This window comes from Selaginella moellendorffii, unplaced genomic scaffold (genome assembly GCF_000143415.4).
Source record: "Selaginella moellendorffii unplaced genomic scaffold, v1.0 SELMOscaffold_59, whole genome shotgun sequence".
Lineage (NCBI taxonomy): Eukaryota > Viridiplantae > Streptophyta > Lycopodiopsida > Selaginellales > Selaginellaceae > Selaginella > Selaginella moellendorffii.
In genome coordinates, this window is record NW_003314320.1 from 1039317 (window position 1) to 1064353 (window position 25037).

The 25037-nt window shown below is 46.5% G+C and overlaps 7 protein-coding genes across 8 annotated transcripts; 4 read left to right on the top strand and 3 right to left on the bottom strand.

Moving 5' to 3' along the window:
• Positions 1-1209: 1209 nt before the first annotated feature.
• Positions 1210-2322, bottom strand: LOC112351256 (probable glycosyltransferase At5g20260). The gene has a single exon (XM_024688758.1). It carries the CDS (start codon positions 2320-2322, stop codon positions 1210-1212), a length of 1113 nt encoding a protein of 370 aa, XP_024544526.1.
• A 147-nt stretch (positions 2323-2469) lies between these two features.
• LOC9644182 (metal tolerance protein C4) lies at positions 2470-6031 on the top strand. The gene is made up of 18 exons (XM_002983650.2): positions 2470-2815; positions 2887-2968; positions 3029-3161; positions 3220-3275; positions 3344-3458; positions 3519-3576; positions 3622-3740; positions 3793-3912; positions 3966-4067; positions 4121-4193; positions 4243-4310; positions 4369-4423; positions 4479-4804; positions 4860-4945; positions 5005-5222; positions 5277-5661; positions 5713-5794; positions 5855-6031. Exons 1-13 carry the CDS (start codon positions 2551-2553, stop codon positions 4601-4603), a joined length of 1371 nt encoding a protein of 456 aa, XP_002983696.1. The 5' UTR covers positions 2470-2550; the 3' UTR covers positions 4604-4804; positions 4860-4945; positions 5005-5222; positions 5277-5661; positions 5713-5794; positions 5855-6031.
• On the bottom strand, positions 5237-7844 carry LOC9643862 (pectin acetylesterase 8). Of its 2 annotated transcripts, XM_002983761.2 has the most exons (12): positions 7654-7844; positions 7513-7595; positions 7335-7464; positions 7087-7280; positions 6906-7030; positions 6784-6844; positions 6682-6732; positions 6557-6634; positions 6393-6498; positions 6208-6341; positions 6025-6153; positions 5237-5974 (listed from the first exon to the last, which is right to left on the bottom strand). In XM_002983761.2, the coding sequence occupies exons 1-11, from the start codon at positions 7838-7840 to the stop codon at positions 6034-6036; spliced, it is 1269 nt and encodes a 422-aa protein (XP_002983807.2). In that variant the 5' UTR covers positions 7841-7844; the 3' UTR covers positions 5237-5974; positions 6025-6033. The 2 variants fall into 2 exon arrangements, with proteins under 2 accessions (XP_002983807.2, XP_024544479.1); XM_024688711.1 differs by having other exon boundaries at positions 5237-6153.
• Positions 5522-6031, top strand: LOC112351233. Its single transcript, XM_024688712.1, has one exon. It carries the CDS (start codon positions 5545-5547, stop codon positions 5983-5985), a length of 441 nt encoding a protein of 146 aa, XP_024544480.1. The 5' UTR covers positions 5522-5544; the 3' UTR covers positions 5986-6031.
• Positions 7845-18839: 10995 nt separating the features above from the next.
• On the bottom strand, positions 18840-20822 carry LOC9644185. Its single transcript, XM_002983764.2, has 2 exons — positions 20225-20822; positions 18840-19770 (listed from the first exon to the last, which is right to left on the bottom strand). The coding sequence occupies exons 1-2, from the start codon at positions 20789-20791 to the stop codon at positions 18883-18885; spliced, it is 1455 nt and encodes a 484-aa protein (XP_002983810.2). The 5' UTR covers positions 20792-20822; the 3' UTR covers positions 18840-18882.
• A 108-nt stretch (positions 20823-20930) lies between these two features.
• On the top strand, positions 20931-22231 carry LOC9644186 (ribosomal RNA processing protein 36 homolog). The gene is made up of 9 exons (XM_002983651.2): positions 20931-21097; positions 21154-21281; positions 21339-21405; positions 21478-21530; positions 21581-21635; positions 21691-21765; positions 21816-21933; positions 21998-22044; positions 22114-22231. The coding sequence occupies exons 1-9, from the start codon at positions 20963-20965 to the stop codon at positions 22198-22200; spliced, it is 765 nt and encodes a 254-aa protein (XP_002983697.2). The 5' UTR covers positions 20931-20962; the 3' UTR covers positions 22201-22231.
• A 41-nt stretch (positions 22232-22272) lies between these two features.
• On the top strand, positions 22273-23076 carry LOC9643863 (60S ribosomal protein L23A). The gene is made up of 3 exons (XM_002983652.2): positions 22273-22348; positions 22405-22750; positions 22917-23076. Exons 1-3 carry the CDS (start codon positions 22327-22329, stop codon positions 22999-23001), a joined length of 453 nt encoding a protein of 150 aa, XP_002983698.1. The 5' UTR covers positions 22273-22326; the 3' UTR covers positions 23002-23076.
• Positions 23077-25037: the final 1961 nt, after the last annotated feature.

Here is a 25037-nt window from a genome sequence, read left to right on the forward strand (position 1 = left end):
CCCTTCCTCTTCCTCCACCTACAGCTCCTGCGCGAGGGATCGCTCCAGCAGCAATCGCGAGCTCGCGGCTAGGAGCAGCGGCGTCATTTCTCTCGACCTCGTTCACCACGGCGGACTCATCTGCGGTGGCAGGGAAGTGTGGAGACAGTCGGATCCTTGTCACGTTGAGGAGCAAGCTTCGCGCCGCTGCTTGTGGCTGGCGACAAGCTCTTTGAACAGCACTCAGGACAAGAAGATCCGAGTGTGGCGGCTATCCAAATCCAACCACATGCAGCACACTCTCGTCATCGCAACGGTTCTGACTCTCAAGGACCTGGTAGCAGAATTTGACAGAATCAACGTCGTGGTCGAGGTGAGAACAAACGTAGTGAGCTGTGTTACTTCCGGCGGAATGTAAATGGACGTAATGTGTCGGACGAGTCGCAAAACTCGTACAGCTGCTTGTTGAATTTGTGTTCCAAAGCCGAGAGCTTCATCTCTTTCCCAAGTATGGAGCCCAGGCTGTAGTCCTGGCATGCCCGTGACAGTAGACTCCACACTTGGCCTGGGTTGAGCGCCTTCACCTTTGGATCTAGATACATTCCAAACAGGGTAACATCACACACAAAGTTCTGAATCAGAGAAACTGAAAACACGTACTGTTCATATGCCACGCGCCTGGCTTCCATCCGGTACTCGTTGATCACGGCAGTGTTCTTTGCTTCTTCTTCAGACTCGTTAAACTTTCGAATCAGACTCACAGGCAGAGGGGGGACTGGCGGTTTCCTTTTCGGCCAAGTCTCACGCAAGAAATAATCTCCCACTCTGCGTTGTTCCTGTTGGAAAACACTTTAAAAGGCAGCACAAAAATCGTTGGAGCCGTGACTAGCGGAGAAGCTGGTAGCACACCATCGTTCCCCATTCCATTGACATAGCGAGAGAATCACAAGGTCAACTCTATAAATCTCGTACCAAATCCGGGAAACCTGGAAACCAAAGAAGAAAAAGAAAGAAAATGATCACAACGTCGACTGAAAGAAAGTTCACGCTTACCAACAGGCAAATCGCACGCTCTCGAGTTGCATTTCGATCCCAGGCTTGGACCAAGGATCTATGGCGCACTACGGCAACTTCCATCCTCCAAACTTTGGAACAGACCTCGCTCTACAGGAATCCCGGCTCGTCACCCTCCTAGGCCGAAGTGCCACCTCAGCCCTCCTAACGCTAGATTCAATCCACATAGCGACTGACGTGGCGCCGGCGCCATAGCTGGTACAAGACCATGTAGAACGCATCCTCCGGCTGTGGCGGCGAGTGCCACTCCATATGCTTCGCTGCTCTAGCCCCATTTTCCTGCAACCTCGAGCGCTTTTCTTCATCGATCGATTCTAGAATGCCCTTGGTCTGGTGGAGCTGGTCGCGGCTGAGGACGATCGCGAAGCTATTCCAGTCCAGAATGTCCTGGAACGGAAGATCGGACAGCTTCCCCGCGGAGAAGATGACCGGAATGCATCCCGATCGGACGGCCGGGATGACGAGGTGCCGATCGCTGGAGCCAAGGCTGAGACAAAACCTTGTTGTCACTAGCAGCTGTAGATCCAATGCCACTGCGCCAGCGACGAAGCTCTCATCGGATTTCCAAGACGCTGGAACATCCCTCGCTGCGTAGCCCTGGGAGCTGGAATCGTACACCGCGAGATTCCACCGACGGCGCTGGGGAGGATCGATCGATCCTCCTGCGGGCGGCATTGTAATGTCCTTGTGCGCGAGGAATTCCTGCGCTCCATGCCTGGCCAGTGGAAAGCAGGCGATCTGGATCGCGTTCTTCTTGAGCTCAAGAACATTCCTGGACCAGTCGCTCGTAATATCGTGGCACGAGACGAAGAAGTGATCCGCCCCGAGCGATCGCTGCCAATACGGGTAGAGATCTCGCAGCTGCTGGATGTAAGACTTGAGGGAGTGAGCGATCCCTTTCGGATCGGGCCTCTTCTTCCAGATCGCCGAGATTGACGCTGGCAGGAGAAACAAGTCCGCCGCCTCCGGATCATCCGTCACAAACCCTGAGGCCAGCAGCGAATCCACAAAGACTCGATCTATCGAACCTGGCCGTGCTGCCTTCCCATCTCGCAAATCTGGAGCGCTGGCGTTCTGGATCATCGGGTAGACGTAGACCTTGAAGCGATCTAGAAACTCCTGGTAGTCCCGTGCAAGAAACGCTGGAGAATGGTAGAGACTGCGATCAAGATCGCTAGCTCCCTCGAAATCCAGCAAGAACGCGAGAGAAATCGAAGCATCGACGAGGAAAAAGAGAAAGAACAAGGATGATCCGCCATTGCCAGCCATAGCCGGAGCTCGACTTTCCTTGCTGGAAATATTCTCTTCAAACAAAGCCTGGCATTGACACGGCAGTGTACTATTTGCCTTTGATTGATCGTTGGAGTGATGGCTTAAGAGGAATCGAGCCTTGGATCATTTGTATGAGATATTTCCAGGGTATATCCACGGACGAAGATCCAGTCCCGCCTTATGGCTCGTCTATGAGCCCTAGTTTGATGCTGCGTCTTCGCGGCGATGCTTTCTAGCTTGATTTCCAGCTCCAGAGCCAGGGTTTGTCGATGCGCGCAGCGCTGCCGCGGATTACCGGGCCGGAGCTTGCTGGGTGAGGAATGCGGCGAGGTATTTGGGATCCGGCGCAGCGTTCTTGTGTCGTGCTACAGGAAGGAGGCTGATTTGCGGAAGAGCGACGGCCGTGAGGAGAATTCCAATGCCAGGCCGCCCCTGACGTACTTCATCGCGAAATATTCTCGGGGATCATTCCGATTCGAGCAGCGACGATGTAAGTTCCAGCATTGCCCGTATTTTGCCAGTATCGGCATTTTGCGCTCCTTAATATGTGCTTGTGTGTAGTTCACAGCTCCGGCACGTCTCATCGAGGAGACGAAGAAGAACAAGAGAACGATCCACAACCCGCCGTAGTTCATGGCCATAGGTGAAGTTACAAACTTTCCTTTCTCTTATAGTTCTTCACGTATATTGTTTTACGTGGCAGTGAAAGGGCTGTAGTGACTGCGCTTTGGTGCAATTTTCTAGTTCTGTCTCTAAAGTGTGGCGTCTGGTTTATGACTGGAAGCCATGTTATGCTCGCGGAAGCAGTACATTCTCTAGCGGATCTAGCGAACCAGGTCTCGTGAATTTTCTGATAGCAGCCTTTTGCTTATCCAGAATGATTTTTCTTTCCAGGGTTTGCTTGCGTATGGTCTCGTCAGCTCAAAGCGTGCTCCAGATGCTCTTCATCCGTGAGTGTTAGTTCCACTTGCCATTCCAATTTTCATTTATACTGACGGTTTGTTTGTTCGCTTTTCAGGTATGGTTACTCCAAAGAACGCTTCGTTTGGTCGCTGATATCAGCTGTCGGGATATTTTGTCTGGGCTCTGGCGCAACAATTGTCCACGGAATTTCCAACTTATGGCAAGCTGAGGTATCTTTGTTCTATTTTTCAGGCTTTGCACGTAACGTCCTTTTTTTATTGTGTGTGTAGCCTATCGACAACATCTTTTCTGCTGCCATTGTCATTGGTGGTTCAATGTTAATGGAAGGTAATGACGAAATGTATGCGCGGATTATTACGGTGCTCCTTGCAGGAGCTTCACTCTACGTGGCTGTGAACGCTGTGCGGCAAGGAGCTGCGTCGGAAGGAATGAAGTTTCAAGAGTACATTTGGCGTGGTCACGATCCAACATCCGTGGCTGTCATGATGGAGGTATTCCATAATACAATTCATTTCTAGAGTCTTACCTTCGAATCATTTTCAGGATGGTGCTGCGGTCACTGGCTTGTTTATAGCTGGTATGTCGCTGACTGCTGTGCATTTAACAGGCAATCCAATCTGGGACCCTCTTGGATCTATACTCGTGGGAAATCTTCTCGGAATGGTAAGATTGTGTTAGTCAAGACATGAACATAACCCGTGCCCACACACGAACAGGTGGCAGTTTTTCTGATTCAACGAAATCGCCATGCTCTCCTTGGTCGCTCAATGGAACCCAAGGATGTGCAACGCGTGTTGGACTTGCTTGCATCAGATCCTGTAAGCTGAGCTATCTATAGACCTTCAAGCCTCAAACTTAAGCAAAAATGCAGGTTGTTGATGCGGTCTATGACTGTAAGAGCGAGGTGATCGGGCCAGGATCGTACAGATTCAAGGCAGAAATCGGTAACGTCTGTTGATCTCGACGAACTGCGCTAAGATTGTCCATTCGCAGATTTTGACGGTGTAGTAGTTGTACATAATTACTTGCAACGGACGGGGCGAGAAGCCTGGATAAAGGAGGTCTGTTCGTGACTTGGCCCTCTTTCACTTTTTATCAATCTTCGTTCTCCTTGTTTAGTTTCAGAATGCTGCGAAAGACCCTGCTGCTTTGGAGACCGCACTTGCAAACTACGGTAATGCAAATTTTATTTTCTCCAGGCTAGATCTGTTCTTATGGTTTTCTTGCAGGAGAAGAAGTGGTGGCTGCTCTTGGCTCCGAAGTGGACAGACTAGAGAAAGACATCCAGAAGATCGTTCCTGGCGTTCGGCATGTAGATATCGAGGCTCACAATCCCAAAGGTCCACTTCCATAAAAGGGATTTTGCTAATACTTTTCTTGTGAAACTAACGACCTTTGACTGGAGTTCCCGGGGAAAAAAAATATGAAACAAAGAAGCTATGATTCGGCCGAAGATGGGATGAGCGGCTGAGATTTCTCTTCACTAACTGACATTTCTGGAATCAGATTTAGGTTTCTCCGGTTTCAGGTGGTGCAAAACTTTGCTTCCACGATGGTGAGTGTTCTTCAAATTTCTTTCATTCTTTTGTTCTAACGAGTGGATAATGCAGGCCGAGTGTCTGGCTTGGCGCGACTTGTCACACAAAGAGCTGGCTCACATTTTTGATGACTCGGAGACCCCAAGTGACGTGCGGAGGTAAGCAAACAGCTCCATGCCTGAGCTTCTTTCTCCCTTCATGGCTTTCTGGATCTTAGGCATTTAGGAGAAGCGATGAAGCTGAATGATGGAAGCATTTGTTCCGAGATACTGCTTGACTTGCACTACGGCTCCCTCTAGTAGGATTTTCTACATGTCTTTCTCACTCACTGGCTTCTCGAATCCTTGTCAAGCTTTGCACAGGAACAGGGCTTCTCCCTTGAGAAGATGTCAGCCTTCGTCTCAATCGTCAAGGCAATTCACGACCAAGCCATTGGTAAATCCTCCATCAACCATTCTTACTAATTTCTTTCACTTTTTGCCTTAAAAGGCATGCGTTTAACAGTAGAAAGAAGCTGGGAAACAGCAAAGAACCTCTTTCTCTTGCACAGCGTCCAGCGACCACCATTCTCAATCGGCTTGTTTACATTCGGAGATCTCCAAGAGATAACGAGATACGTCCTCAACACGTAAAACAATCTTCCCAGCTTCAAAAGCTTCTACTCGATGAGTCCAGCTCCTGTGCTCTTTCCTCTCACAGATACTACAGACACTTCAAGCTCTACCAATACGCGTTCTGCGCGACTTACTACCTCAACATGGACACTTGGGAGTATAATCTCGTAGAGCTAGCCCCGGAGCTAAAATCGCTAGATCTCGCAATAACACAGGAGGAATACGACGTCCAACAGGAAGCTCTCAGGAAACAGCAAGAGGTGGGCGACGAAATTTCACAAGCCTTACGAGTAAAATCTTCTCCTGCGCAGGAGGAAGAAGCAAAAAGGCTCGAAGACAAGCGGCTGGCTGAAGAAGCCGAGAGGCAAGCCAGGATCGAGGCACAGTATCGAGGTAGAGGCTACTTACTTCGGCTTGGATCTCCAATGCTAAGCTGGTTCTCGCCGCTTCCAGCGTCCATCCCGGACGAGATCACAAGAAAAGTCAACCAGGTTGTTTCGCGCTACATGGATGAGATGCGGGCCGAGTTTGACGCCAAGCTGGAAGAAAAACTCGCCGAGCTGGGGGCTGGAGCTGCAAAATAGTACTTAAAGTCGTGAAATACCATCTTCTGGCTTGTGTACCTCGTCAGCTCAGTGTCTCCAGCTAGTCCATTTTATACAGGTTGGATTGCAAGGATACGGACAGTCGATGCTTTTATACGAAGAGCCGCCTCTTGCGAAGTACCAGTCTCCGAAGGCTTCTCTTATCGTCTGCGCAAAACCAAAAGAGTGAGCATTCTACGTGAAATGAGAATATCGACAGACCTTGTTTCCTATCGTGTTTGTGTTCCAAGTTAACCCTTCAAGCTGACAGTGACTGAAGCACGAATCTATGAAGAGACCACTCTGATCCACACCTCGCACGTATTCCACGGCCTTTAGAAACTCCATCCTGAAACCTGGGAGCCCATGGATTTATGCATCGAAAAAGATACGTGATTGATTGATACCTTGCAAAACGCTGAGCTGATCCTGGGAACAGACGTACGGGTTATACTTGCAAGTAGTCCACTTCCTGTCAGGGTCGGCTGCGTCTGGAATGAAAATATTCTGGATCTGAGGATTCACACGAATTTGTCACTTCCTTGGAACAAGCCTTAGCTTTTGCGCTTACTTGCCAAACATCATACGCTGGATTGACAAAGAAAATGGGGACGTGGATGTGAGGAGCGACGTACTGAGGAAAGAAACACTGAACAAGCGACGTAAGAGCTACGTAGAAAAGGAGTTGTGAAATACCTGTGCATCGTGTTCTGCAACGCAGGCTTCTGGCAGGTTCTCTCGGGCATTCTGCGACGATGCTTGAGTGTGGAAACAAAAATGCTGAAACGAAACGCTTACATGGATATCCACCACGTCCTTGAAAAAGGAACGAAACGAGAAGTTGCCTGCTATATCTTTCCTGTCAAAGAGCTTGGAAACATCAGAAACAGCTGCTTTAAACGAAACCGAACTTCACGTACGCATCCAAGAAATATCCTCCATCGCTGACGCATTTGACGTATGTCGTCCGTGGCAAAAGCTCCTTAAAGCTCGAGCAATGAAGAGTAGCCGCTAGACCTCCAGCCGAACATCCACCTAGAAGTGCCTACATAATTGGAATCGATAAGAACTACCAAAAGTAAAGAAAAAATCCGGACTAACCATCTCAGCGTCGCTCATACCCTTGCTCAAAAGATCCGAGATAACCGCCTTCCATATCTTCTCTCCTCTATACATGAGACCCAAGGCCTGCTGGCTATCGCTGTCGAAGGCCACCGTCACCGTGGTATTCACATTTCCTGTGAAGGATGCTCCATCACAGTACTTGACTTTCACCCGGTTCCAATTGTAAAAATCTAAACCTCCAGTAGCAAAATCAATCCACATTACTGGAAAGAAAAACCACTCACCTGGATTTTCTTGAGCCGAATTGCTGAGAATCCCGAGAAACCGTGTCTGTCTATCCATGAGATCGGAGGAGCCGAAGGAGGTTCGAGCGCGCTGTGCACAAGATGCGTGATCGGAACACCATGCTCCACCCTGAAAGAATCTGTCAAATAAAATAAAATCTCTCGAGCTAAAGCTCACCTCCAAGAACACGATCCAGTTCCTGGAACCAGATCCAGTGCCTGGATGCCAGTGATACGCAGGCGGACTGCCATCCAGACACACTGCGCAAGAGAAAGACGATCAATCCAGAATGCCAAGAAAGATCGATCGGTCTTTTACCAGCGCCATCGTGAACAGCCGCCTGGAGGACCGTAATATCCACCCACAGCTCAGCGTCAGCGTACGAAGTGTAGTGCTTCCAGATGCGCATCTTCAAGATCGCGGCGAGGACGATCCCGACGGTCGCTACCGCGAATGCGGCCCTGGCGAGCTCCATCCAGCCCCATTTCTTCCCCCACACTAGCATTCTCTTCCCCATAAACCCTATTGAAATCCATTGGTCATAAGGGGCTAAAGTATGGAGACAAAATAAATCATCCGCGGGAATTTCAAAGTATCAGGGATATTCCGACAGATTTAAGGATCTGTGAGTAGCATATTCCGGCGGGGTTCTAGATCGACTTGGCATTTGTATAGAACATTTACATCATAAAGAAGATGTCCTCATATAACACTTAGCAATTTCGCCAAGTGCTTTCATCCTCTATTGCTATTGGCTCCTTTTTGTATTTGTTCCTTAGGATGAGGCACTGTAAGATGATGAACAATGCAAAAAAATCATTGTTATTTTGAAGTTAAAAGAAAATACAATAATAACCACTTTATTAATTCACCCAAAGAGCCTTAACTCTAGCATTATCAAACGAGATATAAAGTTTTTAAATGTGCAAAAAAGATTTCATCTTCAAGGTCGTAGCGAGGACAATCTTCACAAATGTTTTGCCACAGCAAGCTCAAACAAGTCCATTTCTACCCCCACACTCTTAAACTCTAAAAAACTAAGATCCGTGACAAAAGAATAACTTTAAAACATTCTTACATTTTTTATTAATATTTCATAAATCTTTTTTATAGAACATTTCATTTCATGTCTAATGAGAAAAGGTTAATACTTTTTAGTAAAATAGTAAATTATCCTTCTAGATTAATTAGATTAAATTGGTTTTTTCATTATATATAAAAAGGTAATTTAATCTTTCCATAAACTTTTGAGTTATAATATATTTTATATTAAATTCAAAAAAGGAGTTACTTCTTTTCATTTATTTTTTTCTCTTGGCACTAGAAGATCGATTCAGCACCGAACTAATCTTCCTAACATGTTCTTGCTTTGATGTCATAAGCAAATTACATTTGCCTAGTATTTAATTTTTAAGTATTTTTCTTTTCAAAAACCTCTAAAAATCACATTTTTGAGCTGGGCTCAAATTCAAAAACTAGTGTAAAGCTTTTATATTCTTTAAATAAGTTTTTATTATATATATTAATTTTTACTTTTATATTTAAAATTTATAAAAAATAAATTACTTTTTGTTTGTAAAAAAATAAAAAAAGTAAAATTATGGAAGAGACAAAAGGGAATAACCACTAATTTCAAAAGAAGTCATATAAATTTATTAATTATTAAATACTAAGATGGTATTGAAATCTAATTTTCCTAAATTAGAAAATTTAGAAATTTAAATAATTACATAACTATCTATTTTGAATTTTATACTTAATTTATTTTAAAAATATTATAATGCTCCTAATATATTACTAAAAATATACAATTTCAACTTAATTTCATAATTTTGATACATTACTATTACAGCAGGCACAATTCATCTAAAGAATTATTTTTATATATCAAAATATCATTATAGTGTAATTAAAAGAGTACATTTTTTATAATATCCTTACTTGTGTGTGGGATTTTTATTCTTTGTTCATTTCCTTAGTTCACTTGTAAATTTGAGGTATGGTAAATTATATAGTCAATTATAACATTCAAAATATAATTTCCCATGTAATTTAGAAGAATAGTCATATAATTTTTTCTTATAGTTTTACATGTATTTTGATTTGATTTAACTATTTGTCCATATATTATATTATGGTATATATATATGGTATATATATATAATGTAATAAATATATATTTACCTATATATTAGAATGTATCTCAATATATCTTATCAAATCGTTTAACCTCTTAAGTGGTCAATATACTTTTGTTTCAAATATTTATTATTAATACTTCCAAATTTATTACCAAATGTCTAATCTATTACAAATTCTTTTGTTTTGATTTTCCTTCACTATAGAACTTGTCTTTAAGTTTTCAAACCCTTTGATATTTTAAAAAGTAATTTTCTTTTTCCTAAATAACCTTATAATGCCTTTTAATATATTTATTTTTAATTTTTTAACTTTAGCCTCCCATACAAAATTCAATTAAGCATACACATAATTGTTGAAATGAAAATTTAAATAATCATTTAATCTTCTGTAAAGTATTTAGGTTTATCTAGTGATGTGGTTTTCACCCTTCACTCTATCTTAAGATAACTATGGCCAAGGGTAATTATGTAATACACCTAAATTTTGAGTTGAACTCCAAATTTATTACATTACAAAGCAAATATGCTGAAATTGTGCAAACCCCATCTAACATTATTTTATGTGTAAGAGTTGATATTTATGGAGGATTTTGAATGTATACCAAACTTCAATTGCATAATGAGAAGAGGTGAGTACTTCACTGATTAGAGCAATATGAAATTTGGATTTTAACCCAAGTTGAAAACAGAATAAAGAGCAACACAACTATGTTTTTAACCATTATAACTATTATATATTTACAATTAAACCCCTTTCCCTTACATTTTAGGCTTTTGCCCTAATCCCAAGATTTAACTTGAAATTTTATTATAGCATTAAACGTAGGTTTACCTTACTAGGAGATCTAAACATTTACCATAAATAGTATATGGAATTTAAATTGAACCAACAGATAAGGTATGATAACAAGTGATACAATAAACTATCATGTAACAATATTAAAGAACTAAAATCAATATTATAAAGTTCTTGATAGTAGCAAGTGCAAATTAATGATATGAGTTTTTTATATCAAGTTGAGTATGCTCAACAAACAATATATAGGAATTCCTACTTTATGTTTATCCAATCAAAGTGCACATCATTGATGGTTTGTTAGTTGATATTAAAAAATATTTATCAGCCAAGTTGTTTTGGACATTCTCTTATGACAGTAGGAAGTTATTACTTTTTAGGTTTCTTAATAATTTCAACTTAACTAGTTCACTTCACATAAAAGCACACTTTATAAAAAATACACCAACTTAAGGAAAATATTTTTCTTTTATGTCAAAAGACACTAACACTCATACACCCTCTGCCAATCACTGAAGCCTTTGACACTGGAACGAGCGAGATGCCAAGCTCAAGCAAGGAGAATACTGACCTGCAACACATTGCTGTCACAAGAGAAAGAGATCCAAGTCACAGACCTGTAGAACTCATTTTCCAGATGGCGCTCGTACTGGGTGGTATCTTCCCCATCTTGTCGACCCCGTGAAAAGCTGTTTCATAACGCCTTCAACGAGAAGTGCTCCAAAACTTTGACAAGGAACAGCTTGATTCCCAGTGCGCTTACTTCAGCTACTGGCAGTATACCCTTGAAGATGCGTCTGGTGAAAAAACGTTCGTGCACTCTAGAAGGCAAGCAGTAAGTTCCCCGCTGATTCCTCATAAGCTGGCCACGCAGAAGTAGCTCATGGACAGCGTCTTTCATCTCTTGAGAAAGCGAATCATGCGACACCTACAATCCAAGGGCGCGTCAAACAGATAAAGATCTACCAAGCGAATACCTTGAGATTCACAAGTAAGCACGTTGTCAAGGGACGATCAACACCAGAGGGACTATCAAATAACCTGTCAGACTATTGTAAACTTCAAGACACACAGCTTACGATTGTACAGTCCGACAATTGGCAAAAATGATAGTGAAATCGATCGTCAGCAGCCTGTGGATGAAGTACTCACTTAGCCTGCTCGGTGCGCAATCAGTGTCCGCAAGCCAATTTAAAATTTCCGCCATAAGTCCTAGCTGCTTATCGGATAAGCGGATTATCCAATCTCATAATTCATCACAAGGTCTGGGAAACTATAGCACAGTGCCCCTGGTAACACCCCTGCACTTGTTTCAAAGTTTCCATAAGAGCAAGTCACGGCCAAATGCAGCCTGGCTTCATCAACTATAAGAAGCCTAATCGGACCAGCGAGGCCAAGGAGATCCGTCACCTCACACCTGTAGCACTGGGAATTAATTCAAAGCAAAGTGCAGACGCTACACTGACCATATGTATGCTTGAGAAGCTGCTCAGAAGCAATGGTGTCACTCACAGCAGCAAGATTTATAAAATAGACAGCTTCCGAGTCTCGTGCTTGATACGAATATGCTGGCATAGCATATTCTCCAGAGCTCTCTGTGTTTTCCTTTGTAGTTTTTACAGCAGAGATTTCCAAGGTTGCAGCCGAGAAAGAGTGGAACATACAAAACACTCAATCTCCCACCAAAGTGGACGACAGTGTGTTTCTCAAGGGCATTCCAACAGCGTTTCAACTTGCTGCCGCTGGACATGTGGCCACCAAACTTTGATGAGGTCGTTAATGAGATGTTAGCACTGGAAACCTTGTTAGGAGGATCTCAGTTTCTCGAAGAAATTCCTTGCGATTTGGCTATGTTTGCTGGTTCTAAGGCCAAGGTCTCAATCTGGGACAGGCTAGGGCCGCTGTTGCCAAAGAACGCAAACAAGAAGGTCAAAACGAGCGAAAGAGAAACAAGAAGCGCAAAAATAAGTATCTGTAAAAAGCCAGGATATGACTCACCTCCAAAGCCTTTTCTCGCATTTAGAAGAAGTTCCAGACGGGAAGCGAATTTACCTCGGCGATGACTACTCACACAGCATGTGTGGAGTGGGTACGATCAAGGTTCGACTTGCCACAGGACAGGTTGTAGCAGTCAGTGGAGTCTACTACGTTCCTGGTGTCAAGAAGACACTCTTCTCCGTTGGAAAAATCACAGATCGTGATTGCGAACTTCTCTTTTCCAAGGCGCAGTGTGCTATAATGCGAGGCGAGACAGTTATAGCCAGTGGGAGGCGTTATGCTAGCCTTTACCGGCTAAACGCAGAGGTGGAGTATCCAGTCAAGCTAGCGAGCAGCTTCTTTAGCATGCGGTTGACCTCCAGACATGGCATCGCCGGCTTGGTCACACAAATTACCAGGATATTAAACAACTCGCGAGTTCAGGCATGGTTGACGCTCTTCACATCACTTCTTTGAAGCTGAGGTTTTATGAGCCGTGCATTCTCGCAAAGCAGCACAGATTTCGTTTCAAGGCTGGTGCTGCTACAAGAGCTACCGAGATTTTAGAGCTCGTCCACTCTGACGTGTACAATGCCAGTACTTTCTCGAGCGGAGAAGCTCTATTTTGTGACCTTGTAGACGATTATTCCAGGATGAGCGATGGTATGGCAGAAAACCGGATCTCAGTCATCTTCGAATTTTTGGATAAGCATCGCACTAAGCTTGAAGATTGGCTACAGTGATCACATGAAGGCCTACAAGCTCTTCAGTTTGTCCTCGTCCAAGATCTTCCACAGTCGTGATGTGATCTTCGATGAAACACGGATGTATGCAACCAGAAATCTCCCGTGCGATCTTGATCCTCCAATCAACCGTCAACGGTTTATGGTTCTAGGAAGAAGCCCCTAGCGCCCCTATAGACGCAGCGGCAAGTGATGCTGAAGCGAGTGGGAGCACTCCAGCAAGTGGCGGCAACGAGGCGGTATTTTTGGCATGGGTGGGAGCGACAGTTTAGACTGGCTGTGGTGAAGGCTGAGTACTCCCACTTAAGCCAAGCTCTCCGCTGACTGGAGGAGACGTTCCATTCTGGCAGTCGCACACTCACAGAAGCAGGGGCACAATTTCAAGAACAGCTTGACTTTCAGGCTGCCCGGCAGCAAGCTCAAGCTAGGGAGCGTGCCCAGACAGCTCCAAGTGGTTCCAACACGTTCTAGTATGCAGCAGTTCCTCCAGAAGTGCAATAGGCGCTTCTGGAATTACCTTCTCCAGTTTTCCTTCACTAAGTTACCTCGTTTGTTGGTCCATGTTCACTCTAGTCTTGGATTTCCTAGTGGGCAGCTCATCACCCCGCTCAAGACTGGAGAGTGCCTCACGCAAATTCTTGGGAACCAAGATATCTCGGCCTTGACAAAATAGCAACTGGGCAAGCAGCAGCAAATTCCGAGTATTCATCTCTCATGGAGAATGAGACATGAGACCTGGTCGATCTACCTCCTGGAAGGAAACCGATCAAGACTATGTGGCTTTTTCGAATCAAGACTGGAGCTGATAGAAACTTCTCAAGTACAAGGCAAGACTTGTAGCAAAGGGATACTCACAATGAAACGTTTTCTCCTGTCGCGAAGATGGTCTCTATCCACTTGCTACTCAATCCTGCAGCCCAGCAGAATCTAGAAGCGGAGCAGCTCGACGTAACCACAGCGTTTCTCTATGGCGATCTTGACGAGGAGGTTTATGTCCTATATGAAGGTGTGCAAGCTTAAGAAGGCTTTATATCAGTCTCCATGGCAGTGGTATGCTAAGATGAACAGCTATCTACTCTCCATCGGTTTTGTGAGTATTTCAGCAGATTCTAACGTTTATCTTCGCAAGTCAGGTATGACATATATTTATCTTGCACTCTATGTAGACGATTGTCTACTAGTCGGTTCAACTCGCATAGCTTTGCAGCAGCTCAAGCGTGAGATACAGGCACGATTTAAGATGGTGGATCTTGGATCAGTGAAATATTGTTTGGGGATCGAGATTATACGCGACAGGCAGGCAGAAGTATGTTGACGATATCTTGGAGAGGTTTCATCTTGCTGACCTGAATGAAGCGTCAACTCCTATGGAAGCCGGCCTCCATCTCAGCAAAGATCAAGTCCCACAAACAGTCAAGGAATGCGAGAAGGTGAAGCAGATACCGTACCGCAGATGGTTGGCAGCTTAGTCTACCTGATGGGCTGCACGCGGCCAGGTTTGGCTTTTTCAGCGGGAGCAGTGTGCCCAGTTTCTCGAGACTCCAGGATTTCCTCATTGGTTGGCAGTCAAACGCATCTTTCGCGACTTGAAGGGGACCAGACATTATCGCACTCACCAAGAATCTGGGTGTACCAAACATATCCAGGTGCAGTTCCATTATATTCGAGATCAAGTGAACCAGCGTGTTTTGGAGCTCATCCATTGTGGAACAACAGAACAGGTCGCAGATATTTTTACCAAGGCGTTACCTCCAGCCTTGTTCCAGCGACACGTACAAGCACTTGGCTTGAGAGAGCTCCTTGAGCGAGCACCTTAATATGCTGCCATAGCATATTCTCCAGAGCTCTCTACTCTAGAGGCGCGGTAGGCAATTAGGGGACATCAAGGGGGTGTGTTTTCCTTTGTATCCTCTTGTGATGAATGAGACCCTGTTCATCCTTATGCCCAATATGCCAACTGTGATTGATTCAGACTTGTATACAAACCATGCCAAGACTAAAATCAAGCCATATAAGCTATGAAAAACATTACCATTGTAACAACTTCTCTATTGCTGAGTTCCTCGGCGTGTTACGCTCCTCTACTAAGCCCTCTTTTAGTAAGCCCAGACTTTGAAACACGCTGGCTGAAGTGTCTAACGAAAAGATATAAAAGAATCACTCAGAATGCAGCCATACCACCCAAATCAAAATCAAGGCACTGGAAACTGAAAAACCATGCACATACCTGGCTGTTTGAGGAGCCGCTGCAGCGTCTTAGCAGCAAAGAGAGGCACTTTGACGCCAATCACTTCCTCGTATGTGAGCTGCTCCAACTCTCCCACATACTCGTAGCCCTGTGCTTCCAGAATTTGCACAGACGTATCAATCACGCCCGCTTTGCCATGGATCTGTGATTTAAGAAATACCCGCACAGCCATTTCTATTCCTAAATCCTAAAGGCCGCAAGAGTTTACAACTACGGAGTTAACTCGGCATGAGAGGAGAAAGAACTAGCACGTTATCCTCGGGGTGCTCAAGAAGCGAGCTCGAGCTTTTCATGCAAGGCATCGCACAATAGGCTGACCAGTGCCTCTACTCGGCCAGGAGCGAGAGATTGAGAAGTTTTTGGTACATGCATTACGGATACGTTTGGCTCCGCCGAATGCAATCGCTCGACTGGATCACGCTGCCGAAGGATTGAGTTATTTTCACCAGAGATGCTCGTCAGCGCTCGTGCCAGTTGAGAGAAGTTTTCGCTTTGCCTTGCTAAGGATATCAAATCTTATCACGCGTTTTCTTCGTAGCAGATCACAGTAAGTTTTCTCTTGCTTGGCTGACAAAAGAACTAATCTTTACTCGCCTACTTCCGAGCAAGATCCAGGTACAAACACAAACTTACAAACTTCGTTCTAGTTTTATCGCTCAGTCCAGTTCTCTTCCACTTTCAGCTCACTTTGCCAAAGAACGATGACACTTGAGCAAGATCGTGGACGTCCAGGATGAGCGACCGAGTAGCGGAGATGGCTACCAACGATCAATGGATGTCATCAATCGTGAGTGGAAACCAACGAACACGAAAAGATCTCACAGCCCCGGCAGCGGGAAGAACAAAAGGTGGTGAATCGAAACTCCACTGCTCGAGCTCGACGAAGCGTGTCCGCCGGCTGCTGCTCCCTCTTGCGCTTGTGCCCCTCCACCCTCCCTCAAGCGCCAGAGCTCCTTCCACGCCAGTAACAAGTCACACCCAACACGCTCCATCTGCAAGTTTTCTTCCCAAAATTTAGTTTTTACTTCCGTTGAGAGTTAGATTTGAACACACGCCGTTGCGGACTAGACATCTCAACTTAGCAGATAATTAGGAAATCCATTGGAGCACCACTGGCTCTTGGATTCTCTATCTGAATCACTGACAGTAGAGAACTACAAATCCAGGAGCATATGTTATAACTTGTACTTTATTCTCTTGGAATACGTACAAGTCAGCTGTGAATGATACTACATTAGCTAGTTACTGATATTAGGCTGTTGTAGTTCCTAAGTTTTTCATGCTTGCAAGTTTGTTCTCGTCACTTATGTGAGCTTTAACCATCTGGCAACACCCTTGAACACGTTGCAACGGATTGCATATAGTAACGTGGTCTTATAAAAATGTTCGCAAAGTTTGATTGGATCCAAGACGGTATGAAGAGCCTCGTCCTAACTTGAGCAAGACGTAGAGAAAGAAAGCGGTACAGTTTGATCGCCTGGCTTGGGCATACGCCGCAATGCGCTCGCCCTGGCACTCGAGCGCTATGGAGCCGTCAATGTAGAGACCCGTCTGGTCCAAGACACTGCTCGCAACCTCTTGGCACAGGCCAGCGCCATCCACGCTCCACACCTTGTACGTGATGCCGTTGTCGTAATTACGCACGCCATGTAGCGCTCTCCCTTCTATCTTCGTCGATAAGAGGAATGCCGAGTTCCAACACTCGGCGGATCTGATGATGGATCTCCACTCCTTTCACAGAGGAAGATGCGTACCAGAAGATCATACCCAACAATCGCTCTAGTTCATCCGCGGGAAAAGGTGAAAAACGTATTTACAAGCCTTTTTCTTGTGATCACTCTATCGTCTGCGTCGACTCGTAGATCTCGCAGCTCTGGTGCACCCATGCACTGATCACCCTGAGTCTCCCACGGTCCCAGCATCAATTCGGCAGCGCTTGATTCGGCCACCAGGTAAAAACTTGCCGTGCGTTTCCCATTGCGCGTGAGACTGCCTGTGAGAGAATTTCGCCTGGCACTTGAAAGAAAGCTGAGAGACTCGACGACTTCTTCTTCTTTTGCAGATCCAGGCAGCGCTCATTGATTTTGGAAGTATGAGTACGGCTACGACGTCAAGAGCCAACGACAGAGTTTTTCTAGTTGGTCATCAAACTGGAAGAAATTTTTTTCACTGTCATCCTCTCCATCTCCTCCTCTGCTAGATAGATTTCCCAGTCCCTGCGTTCTCTAAGCAGCGCAGTGAACTCGATTGTAGCTTTGAGCCCTCGATTTAGATGGCAGTCACAGCAGCCCGAAGGCATGAGCTCCACATCAAATGAGAATACTCTTACATCATGAAGAAGATGTCCTCAAACACTTCAGCCTCCATGCCGCCGAGTGCTTTCATCCTACATTGCCGGATCCTGCGAACCGTATCTGGCGGCTGCTGCTCCTTCTTTCGCTTGTGCCCCTTGCCACCCTCGGGATCAAGCACCATAGCTCCTTCGACGCCAGAGGGCCTCACAAGCGAGGGGCGGTAAACAACCGCCCGCCTGTACTGCACATACTCACTCTTGGCGCGGATGTACATCCACTCGCCGCAATCCAAGTCGTAGACCACGGGTGGCAAAGGCTCGGCACCTTCGTCAGCCCACTTCTCACCGTAACGATCGCGGCACTGGCCGGCCAGGCACACGAGATTGCCCTCAGCCTGGCACTCGAGCGCCATGGAGCAGTCAATGTAGAGACCCGTCTCGTCCAAATCACTGCTCCCAACCCCAAGCCACTGACCAGCGCCATCCATGGAGTCGAAGTAGAGGTCCAAGACATCGTTCGCAACCCCTCGCCACTGGCCTGTCCACACCCACACCTTGTACGTGACATAGGTATCAGCGATTGCGCACGCCCGGTAGCGCACTCCCTTGTGCTCCCACACGAAAGGGAGACACCCCAGCGTATCTGTCTTAGCGTTGAGTTCGCCTGTGTCGGCGATGTCAGGCAAGCTCAGGATCGGGCCCCAGGCCCGCGAGCTTGATTCGTAGATACGCCTGTTATGGGTGTCTAGCAGCTTGAACTCCCCAGTCGCCGGGTCGGCAGTCATGCTGTAGATTCGACCGGCTTGCTGCGGATCCAGGCGTGGGATCCTGACCCACTCGTTGGTTGCCGGATTGCCCACCGTGAACTCCACCCCGGGCGTCTCACGGTCGGCCCATGACGGCTGGCGGATGAGCACCAGGCCTGCGGAGGAGGCGACGATGTCGAAGAAGGAGCCGGGCGGGAGCGGGAGCTTCATCCACGCCGGGAGCGGAGAGACGACGCGCGACTTGGGGCTCCAGGCGCAGACGTGGAGTGGTCGAGGGTGATGCTGCCAGTGGGAGGTGTAAGCCGTGAGGAGGACACAGTTTTCGTCGCTCGAACGCGGCCGCCACAGCGCCCTAAACTCGGCGGATTTGATGATGGCTCTCCACTCCTTGCACACGCCGCTGGCTTGCAGCAGTGATTCCCAGCCGATCGAGAGAAAGATGCGTACCAGTAGATCATACCCAAGTGCCATTTGCAAAACCTAGCGCTTCCCGCGAACAAGAAATTCGAACAAAGCCGTGAAGACCTAATTTCTATCGATTGAAAATATTGAGATTAAAATCATCCGGTAACAAAAAAGTATTTACAAGGAAATTTCACCTTCGTCGTCGTCAAGGCTCGCGTTCTTCCAATGTTCCGGGAGCTTCCATTTCCTGTGCCACCGCACAGACACACGAGACCACATTGGAAACTCGAAGCTATCGTCTTCCGGGGGGCCGTCGAGACGCCCATCGATCGTGAGTGGAAGCCACACGTATCTCGAGTCGCTCAGATTCCCCGGGTTCCAGCGATCGGCGACGAACACGAATAGATCTCGCAGCCCCGGCAGCGGAAGAACAAACGCGACCTGGGAGAAGAAGGTGGTGAGCCGAAACTCGTCCGAGGCACCCACGCACGGATCGCCCAGAGTCTCCCACGGCCCCAGCATCGATTCGGCCGCGTGGAGCAGCGCTTGATTCGGCCACCACCCCGTGCACCCCGACGTGATCATGTAGAAGAAGTTGCCGTGCTTGAAGACGGCCGGAGCTTCCCTGTGCTGGTTGACGAGCGCGCGCGAGACTGCTGGAGAGAGGCCCAGGTAGTCGGGAGTGAGCTGGGAGATGTGGAGCTCGCTGTTGGATTGCGACGAGTAGACGAGGAAGGCAGAGCCATCGTCCTCGTCCTTGAAGATGGTCATGTCCCTGCTATCGAAGCCGTGTGGTTTCGTGCTGCCCAGGTACGTGAAGGGGCCGAGGGGAGACGAGCTCGTCGCGATGCCGACGCTGGCCTTGGAATAGTTTGCGTTGTCGATGTGCAAGTACATGACGAACTGCCGGGTGTGATTGTTGAAGATGACTTTGGGACGCTCGGCAACGTTGCTGGTGTGGAGATCGCTGCTGGTGTTGGTGGTGTCGGCTTTGAGAACCAGGCCCTCGTTCTTCCAGCGCCAGAGGTCTTGCGAGGAGTAGCAGCTGATGCCTATCAGATCCACCTGTGGAACAGTTTAAATTACAGTGGTGAGAGAAAGCGAAAGAAAAATACAACTACTGGAGTTCTAGACGACAAAAGCGAATAGCGAAACACTATTGATCGATCGTGAAGGATCGATTTTGTCAAGAACGACACAGTCCGCGAGAATCTTTTGTAAAGCTTGCAAGAGAACGTCACGTTGAAATGAACAATACAAAGTCATGAAAAGCACATGTCCAAGAGATCTATTTCACGGAAACTATGAAAGCAAGACGATCATAACAAGCACCAAAAAATAGAGAAAAGGACGACAAGCCCGAGAGATGCAAACAACGAAAGACGATCATGGCAGGCACCAAGGAAAAAAAAACAATAGAGAAAAGAACGAACAAACGATCAATGCCTGAGAGAAATCGTGATGCAAACAACGCGAGGGAGAAAGAAAGTGAACGCGAAGCAAAGTAAACGAAACTTACCCGAGCGCTGGATTTTTTGTGGAGGCGATAAGTCGGTCCTTGCTTGTTCTCTCCATACCAATAGAATGTCCTCGTCTCTGGAGTGTAGAGAATCCCACCCCCGTGTGCTTGTATCGGCAATCCATTCACATCCCTCCACTCTCTCCCTGGAAAGAAAAAATCCCTTTCCTCCTCGCTGCTGCTGCTGGGATCCACGGCGGCCAGATTTCGATCCGGAAAGTAGAACAGGCGCCTGTCCGGCGACAGCTCGCTCAAAGGATCGTCGGAAATGGCCGATTTGGCGGATTTGGAAGATTTCTTGTGCTTCTTGCCACTGCTGCTCCTGACCGAGAACACCGGAATTTCCTCAATCTCTTCCAGCTCCGAGTAGCGGAGGAGATCGCTGAGCCTGGCGACCGGATTATCCCTATCCTTACGGCGATTGCTTCGCGCAGTGGCGGCAGAGGGCGAGGAGATCCAACCTGTGAAGAAGTGGAGCGCGACGAGCCAGGCGACGAGGATCCAGACGAGTGTGGGCAGCGCCAGGGATGTGAATGCCATCGCGCCGCCACGAGCGCGAGCATTCATCGGCGACACATCGCAATCCAAAGTCACTGGAATGTTATTTTTAGGGCCCAATGTTTTTAACCCGAATTTCTTTGGCCAAATACGCAAGAATGTAGCTGCCCACTTGGCAGAGTGTTGTCCGTCCGATCTTTGAAACGTTTAGAGGTTTTTAGGGTTCTTTGCTGCTACCAAATGTCAGGGGAAGAGGATGATGAGGCGCTGGCAGCGAGCTCATCGGAGGAGGAGGAAGAAGACGAAGATCAAGTAGCTGGAGATCGAGGCGAAGAGGGCGATGGATCGTTATCGGGATCCGAGGGGTCGGAAGAGGTGCGGGATTCTTCTTTTTTTCCAAAATGAAGTAGGGCTCAGTGTTTGGATTCCAGGAAGAAATGTTGCGGTGTGCGGTCGCGGATGTTCCATTCGAGCTTCTCCAGAAGGCAAAAGCCGAGGGGCATTCAAAGATTGCTCGGGGCAAAACAAAGGCAGACTTGAAACGCTTGAATAAGAACAGGTATCCCGTGGTTCTGTGCTTCAATAGAAAATGATAAATTGGAGGTTTTTGCTCCAGGCCGATGGAAATCTCGAGTAAGAAGCCGGTTGGCAGATTCAGGGACGTGATGCAGACATCAAAACGAGTAAGACTTTTTTTTTTTTCTTCTGGAGACTTGATGAGTTTTTTTCTTTTCTTTTGTTCTTCTTTCTTACAGGTGATACGTGATCCTCGATTCGAATCGCTGTGCGGAGACTACGATGAATCGCGGTAGTGGTTTGCGTGCACCTGTGAAATTTTCTACTGATGAAACTTTACAGGTTTAAAAAGGCATACAATTTTATTTACGACGAACAGCTCCCAGCTGAACGACAAGTGAGTTAGTTCCTTCAAGAAAATCACAGTTACGGATATATATCGTTGTCCTTAGGAACTCTTCAAGTCATTGAAGAAAGCGAAAGATCCCGAGCTGATTTCCGAGAAGAAAAACGAAATCTCTTTGATGGTAAAGTCCTGAACTGTGTGGCGATTTCTAGTGTAGTCTTTGAATCGCAGGAAAGGCAGCTGCAATCTGAGAGGGACAGAAGAAAGCATGCCGAAAAAGCAGCCGAGCAAAAAAGGATGGAACGAGAACTAGTCAAGCAGGGAAAGAAGCCATTCTACATGAAGAAATGTAAGCTCGAAACCAATCACCCTCACACTCTTTTGTCTAAATCGTCTCCATTTTCTTCGTGCAGCTGACAAACGACGAGCTGCTCTGATCGAAAAGTACAAAGAATTAAAGGTGAGAGTAGACATTCTCCTTTCTTTCTCCCAGGTTTTTCATCTTCTCACAAAAAATTTTGGGCTCCAGACCTGCGGAAAGCTCGAAAATTTCCTCGCGAAGAGGAGGCAAAAGAACGCTGCGAAGGACCATAGATATGTGCCTTACAGGCGATAGCATCTGCTTAATAAACTCTGTTTTACTATAACTATAACCGCGTTTAAGCTAAAACAAATATATTGGTTTAGGGCTATTGTTCTAGGGTTTGGCGCCGCCGGGGATAGGGTTTAGAGGCGACGAGCGATGGCGCCTCCGACAGCCAAAGGTAATCGCCGCATTCTCTCTCGATTTCGTCCATACCGAATCGCCGCTGTGTTCTAGGCAAGGATGCCAAATCCAAGGCCGCCAAGGCAGCGAAGGCGGTGAAGAATCCGGCACCGAAGATCCGGCGGAGGAGGGTCCGGACCTCTGTGACGTTCCACAGGCCCAAGACCCTGAAGCAGGCAAGAGCTCCCAAGTATCCCCGCCTCAGCGCCCCAAATCGCGAGAAGCTGGATCACTACAAGGTGCTCAAGTACCCGCTCACCACCGAGTCGGCCATGAAGAAGATCGAGGATAACAACACCCTGGTCTTCATCGTCGACATCCGGGCCGACAAGAAGAAGATCAAGAACGCCGTGAAGATGATGTACGATATCCAGACCAAGAAGGTGAACACGCTGATCAGGTAATCTTTCTTTCTTTCTTTCCTCGGTGGTAGTCTCGTTTGTCTTTTCAATTCACTTCTTCGTGTGTGGGCTTACCGTTTCTTGGTTCTTTTGTCTGATTGATTTTGGCTTTCTAGCTTCTCATTGTTTTCATTCATGGGCTTACCACTTTCTTCTTTTTTCCAGACCTGATGGGCTGAAGAAGGCGTACGTGAGGCTTACAGCAGACATCGACGCTTTGGATGTGGCGAACAAGATTGGCATCATCTAAGCTAAGCCTTCCCGAGTCTGGTTTTTATGTACTGCTCACGCTGCTCGTTAATGCAAAGTTTTGATTTTGATCTTACATACGGCGTCTGTCGTGCCTTGAAGCAAGCCTTGTCATGTTTCTGTTTTACTTCAACACACAGTGAACGTCCGAATGTTGCCGAGGCGCACATTGAAAATCCCAATACTGTGTTGCTGGTTCTTAAAGATTCGATGCGAATTCACGAAAAGGTTCAGTTTTCTTTCTAGCCTGTAAGAGAGAAAGGCTTGCTCTAAACGCTTGCAGGATTGAAAAGTGCATGTCCCACCCTGAGCTTTTCATGAGCAGCAAATCCATGCCGGTCATTCTGATCCAGAAAAAGACTGATCACCTTTCAAACAGAAATCGAGCAACAATAGTCCAGTCGTTTGCTTGCACCGCGTTCCATGAGAGGCTATTTTTCGTTGGGATCCTTCTCATAAAATATCTTGATCCATCGGTTTTGCCACGCATTTCATATACTTCCATTATGGTATGTGGGCGGCATGGATCTCATGAAAGTAAATGTTCCCATCCAACGCTCGCCATCGCGCCACGTGGCCGGGAGGAGCTTCGCGCCAAGCGCGCTCCGAATTTTGTAGATTTTTCGATGTCATCGATCATAATATCAAGATCACCTCTGCATGCACAGGATCTTCTCTGAAGCTATACCATACTTTCCGATCAAAATCACCCTCGAGATCAAATCATCTGGTCTGACCCTGACAGCCTTGTCGTGGTATGCTTCTTTTCTTTCTATTCCTATGTTCCTGTTGTGCCTGCCTATGTCGTGGTCTAGACGCAGCTCAAAACCTCAGCAAGTAAGCAAAAGAGCTTCGCGATGAGTTTAAGTCCATGGTTTGCTTGGTTCTCTTCTTGAATAGATTTATGTACATTTTGATTTTTTATAGCTCTTATGTTCTCACCCTTCCTGGCAAGAAGTTTAAAAAGCTCGAGTCTGATTTTTGTTTTTTTTTAATTGACAATCTTGGAGCCCTCTTGGAGCGCGAGAGAGAAGCGCAGACATGCTTTGAAGTCGCAAGCCAGGACCAACGGAGAATTTCGAGAAACCTCTCGGTTTGCAGCAAGCGCACCAGCAAAAGCAGGGAGAAAGAACTTTCGAGCGGCTCCAGTTGCTGCAGTGCGAAGCAGAGCAGAGTGGATGGACCTGTTCAATCTCAGAGGTAGAAAAATGTGGAGAATTGTTATTTGATCCTCGAGCTCTGTTACAGTCCGCGTCTGGACGTGGCTGTCAAATGCATCCGATCAGTAGAAGGAAAAACAATCTTTCAAATAAAGAAGTCCACTTACGAATGCTTGTTCTGCGGCAGGAAAGAGGTTGAGCTCCTTCCCTTTCAGGTCAGGACATATATCACCTCAGCGGTATGATGGACAGATAGCTCATTCTGTGGCCTACGAAGATCCGCTAGCCGGAAGAGGCTTGCTCTCAACGCGTCTCCTACAAACACTGATCCGGAAACTGAGAGATCAAACGCTTTGTCGACGCTGGCCTCTTAAAAGTTTGTTTTTCTTCCATTTAGCAGTAAACTTTCTTCCAGCTTCTCTATGCCGGGTCTTCCAAGATGTTGCCAGTACTATTAATCCAAACAAACTCGCCAAGCTCTATCTCTTTTTCTTTTTCCAATGTGGCGGATTGGAGCGCGCCAGGTTATCTAAGGAGCGAGCTCGAACGGTGATTAAACCAACAAGATCTTTCACGCAGACTGGTCACCTTTCTTAAACTTTTGAAACACTAAAACTCCACTTTCGAGCAGGAATAGTCCGTGATGTGAATAATCACAAAAGAGGATACATGTCCGACTGAATGGTTGGGATATAGAGTAAGCTCCCATCACAAATCCGCATTGAGTTTTTTCTTCTGGATTTTTGTGTTTGCCCTGGAGTCGTTTGTCATGACATCTACCATCTCGAGCAAGATACCGGGAACGGGCATATGTAAACACCACGGCGTTCCACGAGAGGCTATCTTGCTTTGGGATCGTCCTAAAATTGATCTTGAT

Coding starts and splice junctions, on each gene's coding strand:
- LOC112351256 (XM_024688758.1), bottom strand. CDS start 2,322: ATGGCTGGCAATGGCGGATCATCCTTGTTCTTTCTCTTTTTCCTCGTC.
- LOC9644182 (XM_002983650.2), top strand. CDS start 2,551: ATGCTTTCTAGCTTGATTTCCAGCTCCAGAGCCAGGGTTTGTCGATGC. Junction 2,969..3,028: donor GCCGTAGTTCATGGCCATAG/GTGAAGTTACAA, acceptor TTTACGTGGCAG/TGAAAGGGCTGTAGTGACTG. Junction 4,311..4,368: donor GAGAAGCCTGGATAAAGGAG/GTCTGTTCGTGA, acceptor CTCCTTGTTTAG/TTTCAGAATGCTGCGAAAGA.
- LOC112351233 (XM_024688712.1), top strand. CDS start 5,545: ATGGACACTTGGGAGTATAATCTCGTAGAGCTAGCCCCGGAGCTAAAA.
- LOC9643862 (XM_002983761.2), bottom strand. CDS start 7,840: ATGCTAGTGTGGGGGAAGAAATGGGGCTGGATGGAGCTCGCCAGGGCC. Junction 6,733..6,783: donor AGGACGTGGTGGATATCCAT/GTAAGCGTTTCG, acceptor GCATCGTCGCAG/AATGCCCGAGAGAACCTGCC. Junction 6,499..6,556: donor CAGCGTATGATGTTTGGCAA/GTAAGCGCAAAA, acceptor GTGAATCCTCAG/ATCCAGAATATTTTCATTCC.
- LOC9644185 (XM_002983764.2), bottom strand. CDS start 20,791: ATGAATGCTCGCGCTCGTGGCGGCGCGATGGCATTCACATCCCTGGCG. Junction 19,771..20,224: donor ACAAAAAATCCAGCGCTCGG/GTAAGTTTCGTT, acceptor ACTGTTCCACAG/GTGGATCTGATAGGCATCAG.
- LOC9644186 (XM_002983651.2), top strand. CDS start 20,963: ATGTCAGGGGAAGAGGATGATGAGGCGCTGGCAGCGAGCTCATCGGAG. Junction 21,098..21,153: donor GATCCGAGGGGTCGGAAGAG/GTGCGGGATTCT, acceptor TTTGGATTCCAG/GAAGAAATGTTGCGGTGTGC. Junction 21,406..21,477: donor TGATGCAGACATCAAAACGA/GTAAGACTTTTT, acceptor TCTTTCTTACAG/GTGATACGTGATCCTCGATT.
- LOC9643863 (XM_002983652.2), top strand. CDS start 22,327: ATGGCGCCTCCGACAGCCAAAG. Junction 22,349..22,404: donor GGCGCCTCCGACAGCCAAAG/GTAATCGCCGCA, acceptor GCTGTGTTCTAG/GCAAGGATGCCAAATCCAAG. Junction 22,751..22,916: donor AAGGTGAACACGCTGATCAG/GTAATCTTTCTT, acceptor TCTTTTTTCCAG/ACCTGATGGGCTGAAGAAGG.